This window comes from Amblyraja radiata, chromosome 1 (genome assembly GCF_010909765.2).
Source record: "Amblyraja radiata isolate CabotCenter1 chromosome 1, sAmbRad1.1.pri, whole genome shotgun sequence".
NCBI classification, from domain to species: Eukaryota; Metazoa; Chordata; class Chondrichthyes; order Rajiformes; family Rajidae; genus Amblyraja; species Amblyraja radiata.
The window spans coordinates 191951322-191969712 of record NC_045956.1 but is presented as its reverse complement, the minus strand read 5'-3'; the positions used below and the strand labels follow the sequence as shown (position 1 = coordinate 191969712).

Sequence of the window (18391 nt, the reverse complement as noted above, 5' to 3'; positions counted from 1 at the left end):
GACTAGGTGGGGTACATGGCTCTCTGCTGTACTCTACTATACCTCAAATTTTGAAAAGATAAAAGAAATCTTCAACTGTTTTTGAAGAAGAATCTGCTGCAGTCTGGATCGTCAGTGAAATGATGAAGAAAAAGTTAATCCACCGAGATCTTATGGTTATTGCTTCCAATTTTACAAACTTCCCACAAGCTATCACTTCCCTTGAAAAATGTGGCAAAACATTAGTGAATAATTTGCAGGTTTACAACAAAGTTCCTGGCGATGTAGGTAAAGACACACAAGGAAAATGTGAGAGTGATTTTAGCTAACAAAGATCTCGAAGAAATAGAAAACATAGCTAAAGTTCTCAAAGCGAGTTGTAATGCACAAGATATCAACATTAATTTCGAGTTTGTAGCTTGTTTCGGGTATGCACCAGTGACCTTAGCTGAGGGAAATAAGTTTTTCACAACTGAAGCATATTCTGTTTGACAGACAGCATAGTTTAACACCAGATAATTTGGAAAAAATGCTGGTAATTATGTGCAACCAGGCAACTTTGATAATTTAATGTAGTATATATTACCATTTTAACCATATTTTGCTGGTGGAAATATATGCCTTTTTTGTCAATAAATGCCTTTTTCGTTGATTTTTTGTAATTTTATTATGCCTTTTTGCCTGCATATTTCAGAGTTTTGTAGTGCCTAAACATCCTGGCTCTAATGATTACAATCAATTCATTTACAGTGTATAGATACATGATAAGGGGATAACGTTTAGTGCAAGGTAAAGCCAGCAAAGTCCAATCTGAGGGTCACCAAAGAGGTAGATAGTAGTTCAGCACTGCTCTCTGGTTGTGGTAGGACGGTTCAGTTGCCTGATAACAGCCGGGAAGAAACTCCCTAAATCTGGAGGTGTGCTTTTTCACACTTCTGTACCTTTTGCCTGATGGGAGAGGGGAGAAAAGGGAGTGGCCAGGGTGTGACTGGTCCTTGATTATGCTGCTGGCCTTGCCAAGGCAGCGTGAGGTGTAGATGGCGTCAATGGAAGGGAAGTTGGTTTGTGTGATGGTCTGGGCTGCGTTGACATTTCTCCACTGATCACGGAGACTATCACAGCAGCACTCAGAGAGGACATACTGGACCGTTCATCCAGTGAGGCAGTATGGCTGCAGCTTAGAAACAAGAAAGGTGAGAGCACTTTAACGCGATTGTACTATAGGCCTCCTAGTAACAAGCGGAAGATAGAGGAATGGATATGTAAACAGATGACTGAGAGGTGGAGGAGTTGCAGACAGTGAGGAAAGCTGTCAGAAGATGCAGTGGAAAATAGATTAATTGGGGAATTGGGAGATGGAGTTTAACCCGAGCAAGTGTGAGGTGTTGTATTTTGGGAAGTTGAATGTAAGGAGAGTGTATGCAGTTAATGACAAGACCCCCAATAGCAATGATGTACAGAAGGGTTTGGTGAGTGTGCAGAGGAAGTTAGCTAGAGTGCTGCCTGGATCAGAGGGTTCCAGCTACAGGGACAAACTTGGATTGTTTTCTCTGGAGCATCAGAGGTTGAGGAGAGATGAGAGAAGTATATAAAATTATGAGACATAGATATGTGCCTGTGCGGACCAACTGGCTGGAGTTTTTACGGACATTTTCAATATCTCACTTCTGAGGTCTGGGATCTCTACCTGCTTTAAAAGGGCATCAATAATACTGCTGCCCAAGAAGAGCAAGGTGATGTGCCTCAATGACTATCGACCAGTGGCACTAACGTCGGTGGTGATGAAGTGCTTTGTGAGGTTGATCATGGTGCAAATCAACTCCTACCTACTCACCCCCACCCACCATGTGACCGGTGCTTGTGTGGACGAGCAGTTTGGGGAGAGTGATCACTATGACATATGACGGAGATATAAGGAACTGCAGATCCTGGTTTACAGACAAAGATACAAAGTACTGGAGTAATTCACGTTACTCCAGCACTTTGTGTACATGAAGTTTGAAGATTGTTTTGAACGGGTTATTGGGCAGGAGCTGGCGAGCGGGCACTGGCACCAGTTATTGGGCAAGTCCACATCTGACCCGTGGGAGTGAGTTAAAGGCCAGTCATCGATGTTTAGACCTGGCATCTTGCAGTCAGGGTGGCAAAGTAAGGAACCTTGGATGACCAGAGATTGTAAATTTGGTCCAAAGGAAACGATGCAAGATATAGAAAGATGAAATCAGATCCAATAATATCCAGTCCTGGTAACATCTTGTGAATCTTCTTTGCACACTTTCCAATGAATGAATTCAACTTCATCCAAGCTCATTGCTCGGGTGTAACCCGTCACTATTTGCAAAGTGAAGATCTCCCACCATTACAGACTTACAATTCTCACCAATCTCCCAAATAATTGTTCAAGTATAGGAGTAGAATTAGGCCATTAGGCCCATCAAGTCTACACCGCCATTCAACCATGGCTGATCTCTCGCCCCCCTAATCCCATTCTCCTGCCTTCTCCCCATAACCCCTGACACCCAAACTAATTGAATTGAATTGAATTGAATACCTTTATTGTCATTCAGACCTTACGGTCTGAACGAAATTTCGTGCCTGCAGTCATACATACAATCATACAATAATAAACAACAATAAACACAAATTAACACCACCACAGTGTATCCTCCAAGCACCTCCTCACTGTGGTGGAGGCAAAAATCTTAGGGTTACTGTCACTTCCCTCCTCTTCTCCCTCTGCGCTGAGGCGATTCCCCACCGGGCGATGGCACAACAGTCCCGCGGCTCACCGAACCCCGCAAACGGGCCGGTTCAAACACCGCGGCCCGGGGGTGGTCGAAGCTGCCGCCCTCCAGTCCAGCACACGCAGCCGCTGGCCCGCGGCTGAACCCCGGACTCAGGTCACCGCCTCAGAACGCCGTCCCAGCCACCGGAGCACCGTTCCAGCCCCGAGCCGGATCGCCCTCACGTGAGTACCGTTCTCCCTCGGGCTGGGCCACTCCGACGGGAGTGCCGTTCTCCCTCGGGCTGGGCCACTCCGACGGGAGTGCCGTTCTCCCTCGGGCTGGGCCACTCCGACGGGAGTGCCGTTCTCCCTCGGGCTGGGCCACTCCGACGGGAGTGCCGTTCTCCCTCGGGCTGGGCCACTCCGACGGGAGTGCCGTTCTCCCTCGGGCTGGGCCACTCCGACGGGAGTGCCATTCTCCCTCGGGCTGGGCCACTCCGACGGGAGTGCCGTTCTCCCTCAGGCTGGGCCACTCCGACGGGAGCGCCATTCCACCCTCGGGCTGGGCCACTCCGACGGGAGTGCCGTTCCACCCTCGGGCTTGGCCACTCCGACGGGCCGCAGCTCCTCACGGGAAAGTCTCTCAGCCCCTCGCCAGGCCGCTCTCACGAGAGCGCAGTTCCAGCCCCGGGCTGGGCCACCCTCACGGGAGCGAGCTCAAGGCGAGTCCTGTCAGCTGCCTCCAGAGTCCCGAGGTCGCCAGCTCCGCCATTAGGCCTCAGTGTAGACGGAGGCAGAGAAGGGGGATACGACAAAAAGGTCGTATTCCCCCGAAGGGAGAGACAGCAAGCCCCGTTTCACCCCCCCCCCCCCCACATAAACACGACCTAAAAACCAAAAACGTAACTAGACAAAACGAAAAAATACAACACAAAAAAGTAAAAGACAAACGGACTGCAGGCGAGCCGCAGCCGTTCCCGGCGCCGCCACTTCCGGTCCACAATCCAGAACCTATCTATCTCAGCCTTTAAAATATACTCTGTCTGAAGAAGTGTCTCGAGCCAAAAGGCCACGCATTCCTTCTCTCCAGAGATGCTGCCTCTCCCGCTGAGTTACTCCAGCATTTTGTGTCCATCATTGTTCAGTTTAGTTTATTGTCACATGTATTGAGGCACAGTGAAATGCTTTAGTTGTGTGCTAACCAGAAAGACAATACATGATTACAGTTGAACCATTCGCCGTGTACAGATACATGATAAGGGAATAAGCAATGTTGCTGTAGGAGAGCAGAGATTTAAGAGTGTGGAACTTTGTAATATGTGACTGTAGATCTGCCTCTGTGTTAACACGCAAATAGTCACCCGAGGTTGGGCTCCACTTGGAAGCAGCTTCTGCAATGAATTCTACAGATCCTCCATCTCCACTGACACGTGGACCTCTTGTACAACATCAACAGAGTGCTCGCCCCTTTGGTTCTCACTCCCATTTAATTTCAAGGCAAGCACAGTGCAGGCCAACAATTCAATCCATTTAATTTCAAGTCAAGCACAGTGCAGGGCTAACAATTCAGTTCACTCATGGGGCAGGCACAGCTCAGTTCAATCAGCATGGGGCAGGCGCAGCTAAATAACTCATGGGGCAGGCACAGCTCAATTCACTCATGCAGCCGGCACAGTTCAATCAGCTGAGGGAGGGGGGGGAGAGAGGGGGGGAGAAGAGGGGGAGGAGAGGGGGGGGGAGGAGAGGGAGGGGGGGGGAGGAGAGGGAGGGGGGGGAGGAGAGGGGGGGAGGAGGAGAGGGGGGGGGAGGAGAGGGGGGGGGGAGGAGAGGGGGGGGGGGAGGAGAGGGATGGGGGGAGAGGGAGGGGGGCAGAGAGAGTGCCTTTTTACTTCAACCCAAACAACTATTTGCAGGCAGTGCTTTTTTACCTCTAACCATATTTTCATTTTCAAACCAAATTAAGGGTACTCACAGTGCTGTAGACATTTGTCAGTGTCATTCAAAGCTCTGAATGAGGCACACCACTTGCAGGGACTGATTGAGGCACACCACTTGCAGAGACTGATTGAGGCACACCACTTGCAGAGACTGATTGAGGCACACCACTTCCTGGCTTTATAGTCGCTCCCCCTCCCTCCAGCAGGGGCAGCAGAGAGAATGGGGAATATTGTAAAAACATTAATATCTCTGTCAATTTTCATCAACGGGAAAAATCCTCGGCACACACGCGGCGGAGGGGGGCTCTGAGCGAGGTGGCCAAAAATGACGGCCGTAGGTGGCGGCGTACTGTCGGAAACCGCAGCACAGTAAGCCAAAACCGGTCAAGAACAGAGTTTTAGTATATAGAAGATATATAGTCTAGACTAAGTGGGACCCGTTGGGTCCCAGCATCACACGGGAGGACTGGTCACCAACGCAATATTCCACCTCACCACTAATTCCGATATTGTTCGCCAGTGGGGGGGGGGGGGGCAGTCTGTTGCGCTAGTATGGGTGTTGCGGGCAGAAGGTACTGGTTTCCAGAGGGCTAGTATAGACATTGTGGGCCGAATGGATTCTTGGGCTGGTAGCTAACTGTTGCAACGATTTTAAAAGCCAAGGTGAGGCAAACAATTGGGCTGCAGCCACCTGACAACCAAAATTCATTTTGTGAACACAAACCTTTTTAAAAAGGTGAGGCAAACAATTGGGCTGCAGCCACACCTGACAACCAAAATTCATTTTGTGAACACAAACTTTTTTTAAATGGCGAGGCAAACAATTGGGCTACAGCCACCTGACAACCAAAATTCATTTTGTGAACACAAACTTTTTTAAAAAGGTGAGGCAAACAATTGGGCTGCAGCCACACCTGACAACCAATATTCATTTCGTGAACACAAACTCTACAGGTCGAGGCGACTCACCGTGGAGTAGACATGCGTTCAGTGTTATTCGCAGCTCAGAGAGCCGTGACCCTCTCGCTTCCTGGGTCTGGCAGAGACTGACTGAGGCACAACACTTCCGGGTTTTATAGTCCCTCCCCCTGCCACCAGCGGCGGCAGCAGAGGGAATGGGGAATTTTAAAAAACACATTAATATCTCTGATTTTTCATCGATGGGAAAAATCCTCTGGTCCAGGAAGGCGGAGGGAGGTGTCCAAAAATGACGGCCGTAGGTGGCGGCGTTCTCTCGGAAATCGCACCACAGTGGGCCAAAAGCGGTCAAGATCAGACTTTTAGTAATATAGATATATGACATAGATATATGACAAAATATTGCACGGTTGCACTCACACACACCCTCACACTGCCACACTCGCCCACTGTCACACTCCCACTCAACACACACTCCCACACACTTACTCATGCCCACTCACCCATTCACACTCCCACACATACCCATACACACTCACATACCCACACTGCCTCACTCACTCATGCCCACACTCCCCCACTCACCCACCCTCCCACTCCCACACACACACACACAACACTCTCCCACACACTCCCTCACCCACACCCACTCTCCACAGCCACCAGCGGGCCAGAGCCGTCACCTCAGCACCGGGCCCACAACCTCACGATGCACAGCGTGGTCTGACTCTCCTCCCCTCCATCCTACAGGGAACCTCGTTAGCAAACATATCTAACAATCTTACCCGACTTAATAAAATTACTCATTATAAACAATGAAAAACCGCCATATTACTCCGCATGAATTAATACTTTTATCATAAAAAGTGCATTTTCAAGGACTTACAAGGACCTATGATAAATCGAAGTCCTTTCAGGGCCTTGAAAACAGAGTTTCAAATTCCAGGACTTTCAAGGACCATACGAGCCCTGCCTTGCGTCACTCAGCGCACACAAAGGGTCTCTCTCTGGTGTGTATCTGCTGGTGCTCCCACAGCCCTCATGCGTTGTTGAAACACTTATCGAAATGGGAGCAGCCGCTCGCCGGCATGGGTCGCCGGTGCTGCCGCAATCCCCTCAAGCTGCCAAACTCTTCACCACAGTATGGACAGTCGTAGGACTGGGAGTGGGAGGCAATGGCAAAGCCCTCTCCACAAACTGGGCCGGGGAAGGGAGAGTCGCCGCCGTGCACCTGCTGGTGGGACAGCAGCCTGGAGGAGCAGCTGAAGCCCTTGCCGCACTGGGTGCAGGCGTAGGGGCGCTCGCCGGTGTAGGTGCGCTGTTACTCCAGCAGGCTGGCAGAGCGGGTGAAGTCCTTGCCACACTGGGCGGTGGTTTAGGGACGCTCGCCAGTGTGGGTGCGCTGGTGCACCCGCAGGTTGCTGGACTGGGTGAAGCCCTTGCCACACTGGGTGCAGGTGTAGGGGCGCTCGCCAGTGTGGGTGCGCTGGTGCTCCAGCAGGCTGTCAGAGCGGGTGAAGCCCTTGCCACACTGGACACAGGTGTAAGGACGCTCACCAGTGTGGGTGCGCTGATGCACCAGCAGGTGACCAGACTGGGTGTAGCCCTTGCCGCACTGGTCGCAGGTGTAGGGACGCTCGCCGGTGTGGGTGCGCTGGTGCTCCAGCAGGTTGTTGGACCGGGTGAAGCCCTTCCCACACTGGGTGCAGGTGTAGGGACGCTCGCCGGTGTGGGTGCGCTGGTGCACCAGCAGGTGACTGGACTGGGTGAAGCCCTTCCCACATTGGGCGCAGGTGTAGGGACGCTCGCCGGTGTGTGTGCGATGGTGCTTCAGCAGTAGGGTGGACTGGGTGAAGCCCTTGCCGCACTGGGCACAGGTGTATGGATACTGGCCAGTGTGGGTGCGCTGGTGCACCTGCAGGCTGCTGGAGCGGGTGAAGCCCTTGCCGCACTGGGCACAGGTGAAGGGGTGCTCGCCGGTGTGGGTGCTCTGGTGCTCCAGCAGGTGAGCGGACTGGGCAAAGCCCTTGCCGCACTGGGCGCAGGTGTAGGGACGCTCGCCAGTGTGGGTGCGCTGGTGCACCAGCAGGTGACCGGACTGGGTGAAGCCCTTGCCACACTCGGTGCAGGTGTAGGGACGCTCGCCAGTGTGGGTGCGCTGGTGCACCAGCAGGTGACCGGACTGGGTGTAGCCTTTGCCGCACTGGGCGCAGGTGTAGGGACGCTCGCCGGTGTGGGTGTGCTGGTGCTTCAGCAGTAGGGTGGAGCGGGTGAAGCTCTTGCCGCACTGGGCACAGGTGTAGGGACGCTGGCCAATGTGGGTGCGCTGGTGCACCTGCAGGCTGTTGGAGTGGGTGAAGACATTGCCGCAGTCGCTGCAGGTGTAGGGGTGCTCGCCGTTGTGCACGAGCCTGTGCACTTTCAGTTCCGGCGACGACTTGAAGCCTTTGCCGCAGTCAGAGCAGGTGAAGGGACGCTCGCTCGAGTGCACGTGGTTGTGCTGCAGCAAGCTGTCATAGCAGGTGAAATTCTTGCCGTACTCCGAGCAGTCGAAGGCTCGTTCTCCCGTGTGCTCCCGCCGGTGGATCTCCAGATCGCTCGGGCTCTGCCAGGCTTTGCCACACACATCACACTCATAACGCTTCTCCTTGTTGTGCCCCGTCATGTGGTCCTCCATCAAAGGTCAGCCCCTCGAAGCTCAGCCCGCACACTGAGCAGATGGGGGGTGGGGGCTCACTGGCACCCTGGCCACCCTCAATGGCCGCTCATGTCCCCGTCTCTCCGTCCACAGCAACGGCTCCTGCAGGAGGAGAACACAGAGGGTCAACAAGCTGGCAAACAGGACATTACTAACACGGGAACACTACTAGTGGCGAGGGGGGGGGCGCGAGTACGGTGGGCGGGGGGGTGGGGGGAGGGCTGAAATGATAAATTTAGCTTCAGAAGTGTTTTCTTTTTGCATGTAAAAACACACTTGAGAACAATAGACAATAGACAATAGGTGCAGGAGGAGGCCATTCGACCCTTCGAGCCAGCACCTCCATTCAATGTGATCATGGCTGATCATCCCCAATCAGTATCCCGTTCCTGCCTTCTCCCCATATCCCCTGACTCCACTATTTTTCAGCCCCTATCTAACTATCTCTTGAAAGCATCCAGAGAACCTGCCTCCACTGCCCCCTGAGGCAGAGAATTCCACAGACTCACCACTCTCTGTGAGAAAAAGTGTTTCCTCGTCTCAGTTCTAAATGGCTTACTCCTTATTCTTAAACTGTGGCCCCTGGTTCTGGACTCCCCCACATCGGGAACATGTTTCCTCCCTCCAGCGCGTCCACACCCTTAACTATCTTATATGTTTCAATGAGATCTGCTCTCATCCTTCTAAACTCCAGAGTGTGCAAGCCCAGCTGCTCCATTCGCTCAGCATATGACAGTCCCGCCATTCCGGGAATTAACCTTGTAAACCTATGCTGCACTCCCTCAATAGGAAGAATGTCCTTCCTCAAATTAGGGGACCAAAACTGCACACAATAATCTAGGTGTGGTCTCACTAGGGCTCTGTACAACTGCAGAAGGACCTCTTTGCTCCTATACTTGATTCAACTTGTTATAAAGGCCAAGTTATAAAGATAACCACACATTTATCTATATTATACTGCACCTGCCATGCATCTGCCCACTCACTCAACCTCCCCAGGTCACCCTGCAACCTCCTAACATCCTCTTCACAGTTCACGCTGCCACCCAGCTTTGTGTCATCCGCAAACTTGCTACTGTTGCTCCCAATTCCCTCTTCCAAATCTTTAAAACATATGGTAAACAGTTGCGGCCCCAACCGCGAGCCTTGCGGCACTCCACTCGCCACTACCTGCCATTTGGATGAAGGGATTCAAAGTAACATTAGCAAACACGGGTGGCAGTGTGAACTGTGAGGACGATGCTATGCAGGGCTCTCACTTAACTTTTTTTCCTGTTTCCAGCCGGGCAACCTAAGCAGCTTTTTAGGTTGCCAAATGACAGTTTAGATGGTAATTTAAGACGGCTCGCATGACGCGTGCGATAATGTGCTCGGACGAAGTGAGTAGTTACCAGTCGGAATTATGCTCAATGAAGCATTCACATATTATATCTGCTTGAAATAAAGTCACAAACTAAACATATACACCAATCAAGACATGATATATACCACAATGACATGCAGCAAAATTATAATACAGTATCCCAACTTTTTTTACACATTGCAATTAATGCAATTTATATTATTTCTTTCCACTTCCAATCAAAAATGTGGGTGGATTATTCAGCGTATGATCAACCTGTATCAATAAAATCTGGACCATGGTAACATATATGCCTAACTATGCACACTACAGATTGATGCAAGCATGTTTTCTGTGAAGGACCGAAAATTATCATGACATGGCCATAGCATGGGTCGTTATTGCTATTGGTACAGAAACACTCTCGCTTCCCACATAATTTATCCACAACAAAATATACAGGTTGCAAGGAAATTTCTAAATGCATTTTATGATAATTGCTGTTAAAACAGACTATACCCATAATCAGCTATTATCATAAAATGCCTTTAGAAATTTCCTTGCAACCTGTATAGGGGGATTGCACGCAAGATCATCGGGTCAAAGGGCATGACGCACGGAGCAGTTCAATCCATGTGGAGGACACGGCAGCTTCCGGCCCACACTGTTAACACACGGAATTCTTACCTTCTTACCTGTTAAAAACCGCCCAAATTGTCATTTTTTGTGCTATAAATATTTGTGGCTGCTGTTTTGAAAGCGGGAAGGCTTGCTCTGAACCTGAGCACCAAGGTGCAAGCAGCCGAAGGAGCACATCCCTCGGGACAGCCCCCACTCTCCCCCCCCCAGGTCAGCGCTGTCTGGCCACGGCCGCCCTCCGCTTCGTCTCCCTCTGTGGGCCACACTGTCACGGGGCTGTGGGTCGGCAGCGCCCACACACAGGGCCGGGGCGGGGGCCGAGGTCGGTGCGGGGCCGGGGTCGAGGTCCGAACGGGGCTACGGCTTAAGGCAACGTCGGCTGCAGCAGAGTTGGTGCCTGTCCGCTCACTCCGCCCACCCAGAGTAACTGATCACGCTAAGTCAGCACCCCGACCTCTTCCTACCTCCTACCCCCTCCCCCCCCCAACCTCCCACCGACACCCTCCTCCTCCTCCCACCCCGGCCACGGGGATAGACGGCCTGGGGTCCGCAGGTGTGCAACCAGTCCGGATGCTGGGCTAGAAGGGCTCGTTGTGCTGACAGCCGTAGTACATGCTTACCTGCAATTCACCGCGTGTGTTCCAGTTGGCGTTGCATGGCAACAGTACAGGCCACGGGTCGTGACCTCGACTGCGTACAACCTCCCTATACTTTGTTGTGGATAAATTATGTGGGAAGCGAGAGTGTTTCTGTACCAATAGCAATAACGACCCATGCTATGGCCATGTCATGATCATTTTCGGCCCTTCACAGAAAACAAGTTTGCATCAATCTGTAGTGTGCATGGTTAAGCATATATGTTACCATGGTCCAGGATTTATTGACACAGGTTGATCATACGCTGTATAATCCACCTATATGTTTGTTGGGAAGTGGAAAGAAATAATATAAATTGCATTAATTGCAATGTGTAAAAAGAGTTGAGATACTGTATGTTAATTTTGCTGCATGTCATTGTGGTATATATCATGTCTTGATTGGTGAATATGTTTAGTTTGTGACTATTTGAAGCAGAAATAATATGTGAATGCTTCATTGAGCATAATTCCGACTCTTCTACTTCTTCTTCTTCTTCTTATCGAGTCCACACACAAGATTAGAAGTTGTTCAGCCAGAGCTGAACACACTTCTTGGCATCTGCACAATGGTGTCTGTCTTGTGCTTCTTGTGCTTCTTGTGCGTGGTGGTGGAAAGATTGGTTGAAACAGGGCCGCGACGTGAACGCTCTTTCCTTGGCCCCATAATTCCGACTGGTAACAACACACTTCGTCCAAGCACATCATCATTTGGCAACTTAAAAAGCTGCCAAAGTTGCCCGGCTGGCAACAGGGAAAAAAGGTTAATGCGGCTTTTTCACGGGGCGACTTGACGCAAGATGTAACCAGAGTGAAGTGGTCGTGGTCTAGCACGATATCACACGATATAACGGGGTGTAGATAAAGAGTTCCCACGGTACTCGGCATTTCTGTTATTTTTGCGAGTGACTTGTCCGTCTCCCGAGCTTTCCCGTTAAATCTTGAATGAACATTGTGAAGTGTTGTTAAATCATCACATGGCACAAATGATGTCACTTTTTTTTCACACGCTATAAATATCCTCCCTTGGTTGAATTGGCTCATTTGGAGACATGTTTTACTGTGTATGTGGGAGACACAGATGGACTGAGCACAGTACCTCGGTCTTACTGTGTGTGGGAGAGGGGGAGAAAGAGACGTACACTCACGGAGGCAGAGTCTCTCAGCCTGTGTAAGAGGGAGGGAGGGAGAGAGAGAGAGAGAGAGAGGCACACACAAGGTGGATGTGAAATCTCACCTGCCTGTTTCAGTGACAAACACCCGCCGCCAGTAAATGAAGACTGTAAAACTGGGACCCTGGTTCTGGACTCCCCCAACATCGGGAACATTCTTCCTGCATCTAGCCTATCCAATCCCGTAGATACTGATTAGACCGGTATCTATTTATTTACTTTATTGATGATTTCAATTAAATATTGGGAACATCAGGCCGCAAACGTTATTTCTTGAGTGTTAGTGCTGGACTTTGACTCGACCTTCCTAGTTAGCCGGCGCCTGAGACTGAGCCAAGCAATGTCCAGACCTGACTTCAACACAAAGTGATGGAGGAACTCAAAGGGTCAGGCTCGTCCAACGCTCTGTGTTTTGCTCGTGATTCCTGCATCTGCAGTTCCTCGTGTCTACAGACCAGAGTTGCCACTTGACTCCGAGATGACCATCACAGAGCATACGGAAGATAGACACGAAATGCTGGAGTAACACAGCGGGACGGGCAGCATCTCTGGAGAGAAGGAATGTGTGACGTTTCGGTTCGAGACCCTTCTTCAGAGTCTCGTCCCGAAACGTCACCCATTCCTTTTATCCAGATGCTGCCCGTCCAGTATTTTATGTCTGTCTCCAGTATTACTGTGTCTATCATCGGCGCAAACCAACATCTACAGTTCTTCCCGACACATTAGAGGATACCGTCTCGCCATCGCTCGGATTACCCGCTTCATTTCCATAACGTTGCCACCTCTCTTTACTTTGCTTACTGAAGCCTGATCCTTGTCACACTCAGTGCTCTATCGCCCAGCCTCTCATCTTTCAATCAGGTTCGGCCAGGAAGGAACTGCAGATGCTGGATTAAAACGAAGATAGACACAACATGTAGCTCAGCGGGACAAGCAGCATATCAGAAGGGTCTCGACCCGAAATGTCACCCATTCCTTCTCCCCAGAGATGCTGCCTGCTGTCGAGTTACTCCAGCATTCTCTTTAAACCGGTATCTGCTGTTCCTTCCGACACATGCACAAGAAATAGGCAACTTTTCGGGCCGAAACGTTGCCTATTTCCTTCGTTCCATAGATGCTGCTGCACCCGCTGAGTTTCTCCAGCATTTGTGTGTGTGGGTGGGAGTTGGGGGGGGGGGGGGGGGGGGGGGATTCGAATCGGAACCCTTCTTCAGACATCCTAATCGGAATTGAGTCTGAAGATGTGTCTCGTCCCGAAACATCACCTATTTTTCTCCAGAGATGCTGCTTGACTCGCTGAGTTACTCCAGCTTTTTGTGTCTGTCTTCGATTCAAACCAGCATGTGCAGTTCACTCCTTACACGGGTCTCTGGAGAACATTGATTGGTAGCGTTCCGGACCCTGCTTCGGAAAGGCATCGATCGCTAGTTGGCGAGGACTCCGAGCTGTATCTCTCAAAGAAGTACATGTGAAAAATTTCTCACGGACCCTAAAAATGCGGGACCTTTCAGTAAAGTCCCTTTTAAAGATTCTTGAATCTCATTAACATAACTCATGAATAAGTTGATGTCCATATGTGGATGCAAATCTTTATTTTTTAAATTCAATCCCACAGAAGACAATTTTTACTCACCTTCTGTCCCCTCTGTCCAGCTTCCGGGTTCACCGTTCCAGGAGTTCCCACGGTAACCGCAAGAGTTATTACGGATATCGCACTGGCCACTACGTTCATATAATGTTGCAATGCTCAACCACAAGTGTACAAGTCACTCTTGGAGAAATTCAAACTTGCTTGAATTTTCTCCCGAGTCACCAAGTTACACGACTACCTGCCGTTAGCGCCACGGTGGTCCACGAATGCCGTACTGTTATCGCACGAGGTTCCCACGATGTTAAACTCTGGTTAACTCTTGCGTCAAGTCGCCCCGTGAAAAAGCCCCATAAGTAAAAGCCCTGGTTAAGTATTACCGAAATGAGTTGCTTAAAGCTTAAATAAAGTTTAAATACATTATGAGCAGCGTAAACGTTTCATTTGCCTCACAGCAATTTTTTAAATCTCAAAATGTTGTAACATTGCTACGTGAAGGGCCTGTTTCCACATCGATCACTCGATGACAAAGTTACTGCAGCTTTTTACCTTCAGTGCAGCATCATCACCATCAGGGTGTGGAGCTGAAACCACAGCCGCCCAGTTGCTTCTCTCCACAGACGCTGCCCGTCTGTCTGTCTGTCTGTCTGTCCCGCTGCGTCACTCCGGCAGTTGGTGCCGACTACACATTTAAACATCAACCGCCATCTTGACAGTTCCTCACGAAGCAACGCCCTCGGATGGCCGGTGACGTCACGGCGCAGGGTGGGCGGGGCGGGAGACGTCACGGCGCAGGGTGGGAGGGGCGGGTTTGACGTCACGGCGCAGGGTGGGCGTGACAGATGCCGTCACAGCGCGGGGCCAAAGAGCGGACGGTTGGTGAGAGGCGGAACCCCGATGCTCGGCGGATCCATCCCCACCTCACCCTCACCCCCCTCACCCCCCACTCACCCCCACTCACACCCCACCCCCCTCACCCTCACCCCCCTCACCCCCCACTCACACCTCACCCTCAACCCCTCACACCCCACTCACACCCCACCCCCCTCACCCTCACCCTCACCCCCCTCACCCTCACCCTCACCCCCCTCACCCTCACCCTCACACACCCCACTCACACCCCACCCCCCTCACCCTCACCCTCACCCCCCTCACATAGAAACATAGAAAATAGGTGCAGGAGTAGGCCATTCGACCCTTCGAGCCTGCACCGCCATTCAATATGATCATGGCTGATCATCCAACTCAGTATCCCGTACCTGCCTTCTCTCCATACCCTCTGATCCCCTGAGCCACAAGGGCCACATCTAACTCCCTCTTAAATATAGCCAATGAACTGGCCTCGACTACCCTCTGTGGCAGGGAGTTCCAGAGATTCACCACTCTCTGTGTGAAAAAAGTTCTTCTCATCTCGGTTTTAAAGGATTTCCCCCTTATCCTTAAGCTGTGACCCCTTGTCCTGGACTTCCCCAACATCGGGAGCAATCTTCCTGCATCTAGCCTGTCCAACCCCTTAAGAATTTTATAAGATTCTATAAGATCCCCTCTCAATCTCCTAAATTCTAGAGAGTATAAACCAATATCCAGTCTTTCTTCATAAGACAGTCCTGACATCCCAGTAATCAGTCTGGTGAACCTTCTCTGCACTCCCTCTATGGCAATAATGTCCTTCCTCAGATTTGGAGACCAAAACTGTACGCAATACTCCAGGTGTGGTCTCACCAAGACCCTGTACAACTGCAGTAGAACCTCCCTGCTCCTATACTCAAATCCTTTTGCTATGAAAGCTAACATACCATTCGCTTTCTTCACTGCCTGCTGCACCTGCATGCCCACTTTCAATGACTGGTGTACCATGACACCCAGGTCTCGCTGCATCTCCCCTTTTCCTAGTCGGCCACCATTTAGATAATAGTCTGCTTTCCTGTTTTTGCCACCAAAATGGATAACCTCACATTTATCCACATTATACTGCATCTGCCAAACATTTGCCCACTCACCCAGCCTATCCAAGTCACCTTGCAGTCTCCTAGCATCCTCCTCACAGCTAACACTGCCCCCCAGCTTAGTGTCATCCGCAAACTTGCAGATATTGCCTTCAATTCCCTCATCCAGATCATTAATATATATTGTAAATAGCTGGGGTCCCAGCACTGAGCCTTGCGGTACCCCACTAGTCACTGCCTGCCATTGTGAAAAGGACCCGTTTACTCCTACTCTTTGCTTCCTGTTTGCCAGCCAGTTCTCTATCCACATCAATATTGAACCCCCAATGCCATGTGCTTTTATTGAAAGTTTGTAAACTAATCTCTTATGTGGGACCTTGTCGAAAGCCTTCTGGAAGTCCAGATACACCACATCCACTGGTTCTCCCCAATCCACGCTACTAGTTACATCCTCGAAAAATTCTATAAGATTCGTCAGGCATGATTTACCTTTTGTAAATCCATGCTGACTTTGTCCAATGATTTCACCACTTTCCAAATGTGCTGCTATCCCATCTTTAATAACTGACTCTAGCAGTTTCCCCACTACCGATGTTAGACTAACTGGTCTGTAATTTCCCGTTTTCTCTCTCCTTCCCTTCTTAAAAAGTGGGGTTACGTTTGCTACCCGCCAATCCTCAGGAACTACTCCAGAATCTAAAGAGTTTTGAAAGATTATTACTAATGCATCCACTATTTCTGGAGCTACTTCCTTAAGTACTCTGGGATGCAGCCTATCTGGCCCTGGGGATTTATCGGCCTTTAATCCATTTAATTTACCCAACACCACTTCCCGGCTAACTTGGATTTCACTCAATTCCTCCAACTCCTTTGACCCGCGGTCCCCTGCTATTTCCGGCAGATTATTTATGTCTTCCTTAGTGAAGACGGAACCAATGTAGTTATTCAATTGGTCCGCCATATCCTTGTTCCCCATGATCAACTCACCTGTTTCTGACTGCAAGGGACCTACATTTGTTTTAACTAATCTCTTTCTTTTCACATATCTATAAAAACTTTTGCAGTCAGTTTTTATGTTCCCTGCCAGTTTTCTTTCATAATCTATTTTTCCTTTCCTAATTAAGCCCTTTGTCCTCCTCTGCTGGTCTCTGAATTTCTCCCAGTATGCTGCTTTTTCTGGCTAATTTGTACGCATCATCCTTCACTTTGAGACTATCCCTGATTTCCCTTGTTACCCACGGATGCACTACCTTCCCTGATTTATTCTTTTGCCAAACTGGGATGAATAATTTTTGTAGTTCATCCATGCAGTCTTTAAATGTCTTCCATTGCATATCCACCGTCAACCCTTTTAGAATTAATTGCCAGTCAATCTTGGCCAATTCACGTCTCATACCCTCAAAGTTACCTTCCTTTAAGTTCAGAACCATTGTTTCTGAATTAACAATGTCACTCTCCATCCTAATGAAGAACTCAACCATATTATGGTCACTCTTGCCCAAGGGGGCACGTACAACAAGACTGCTAACTAACCCTTCCTCATTACTCAATACCCAGTCTAAAATAGCCTGCTCTCTCGTTGGTTCCTCTACATGTTGATTTAGATAACTATCCCGCATACATTCCAAAAAATCCTCTTCCTGAGCACCCCTGCCAATTTGATTCACCCAATCTATATGTAGATTGAAGTCACCCATTATAACGGTTTTGCCTTTGTCGCACGCATTTCTAATTTCCTGTTTGATACCAACTCCAACTTCACTACTACTGTTAGGTGGCCTGTACACAACACTCACCAGCGTTTTCTGCCCCTTAGTGTTTCGCAGCTCTACCCATACCGATTCCACATCCTGCAAACTAATGTCCTTCCTTTCCATTGCGTTAATCTCCTCTCTAATCAGCAACGCTACCCCACCTTCTTTTCCTTTCTCTCTATCCCTCCTGAATATTGAATATCCCTGGATGTTCAGCTCCCAGCCTTGGTCACCCTGGAGCCATGTCTCCGTGATCCCAACTATATCATAGTCATTAATAGCTATCTGCACATTCAACTCATCCACCTTATTACGAATGCTCCTTGCATTGAGACACAAAGCCTTCAGGCTTGTTTTTACAACACTCTTACCCCTTATACAATTTTGTTGAAAAGTGGCCCTTTTTGATTTTTGCCCTGGATTTTCCGGCCTGCCACTTTTACTTTTCAGCTTGCTACCTATTGCTTCTACCCTCATTTTACACCCCTCTGTCTCTACGCTCACACATTTAAGAAACCCTTTCCCTTTAACTCCATCGTCCACTAGCCCATTCGACACCCCACCCCCCTTATTCAGTTTAAAACCACCCGTGTAGCAGTGGCAAACCTGCCTGCCAGAATGCTGGTCCCACACCTGTTAAGATGCAATCCGTCCCTTTTGTACAGTTCCCCCTTACCCCAAAACAGATCCCAGTGATCTAAGAATCTAAATCCCTGCCCCGTGCACCAGTTCCTCAGCCACACGTTCAGGTCCCGTATCTCCCTGTTCCTGCTCTCGCCAGCACGAGGAACTGGAAGCAAACCGGAGATAACAACCCTGGAGGTCCTGCTTTTCAGCATTTTTCACACCCCCCTCACCCCCCTCACCCTCACCCCCCTCACACCCCCTCACCCTCACCCCCCTCACCCCCCTCCCTCACACCCCCTCACCCTCACCCCCCTCACACCCCCTCACCCTCACCCCCCTCACACCCCCCTCACCCTCACCCCCCCACACCACCCTCACCCCCCTCACACCCCCTCACCCTCACCCCCCACACCCCCCTCACCCCCCTCACC

At 50.2% G+C, this 18391-nt stretch overlaps 2 protein-coding genes across 2 annotated transcripts in view; both read right to left on the bottom strand.

Annotated features, from left to right (window-relative positions):
* The window catches only part of LOC116982908 (zinc finger protein 229-like), a 968520-nt gene that overhangs the window by 631240 nt on the left and 318889 nt on the right, over nucleotides 1-18391 (bottom strand). The gene's annotated exons all lie outside the window — the stretch shown is intronic.
* On the bottom strand, nucleotides 6395-10320 carry LOC116990044 (zinc finger protein 229-like). Its single transcript, XM_033047606.1, has 3 exons — nucleotides 10295-10320; nucleotides 6999-8186; nucleotides 6395-6829 (listed from the first exon to the last, which is right to left on the bottom strand). The coding sequence occupies exons 1-3, from the start codon at nucleotides 10318-10320 to the stop codon at nucleotides 6676-6678; spliced, it is 1368 nt and encodes a 455-aa protein (XP_032903497.1). The 3' UTR covers nucleotides 6395-6675.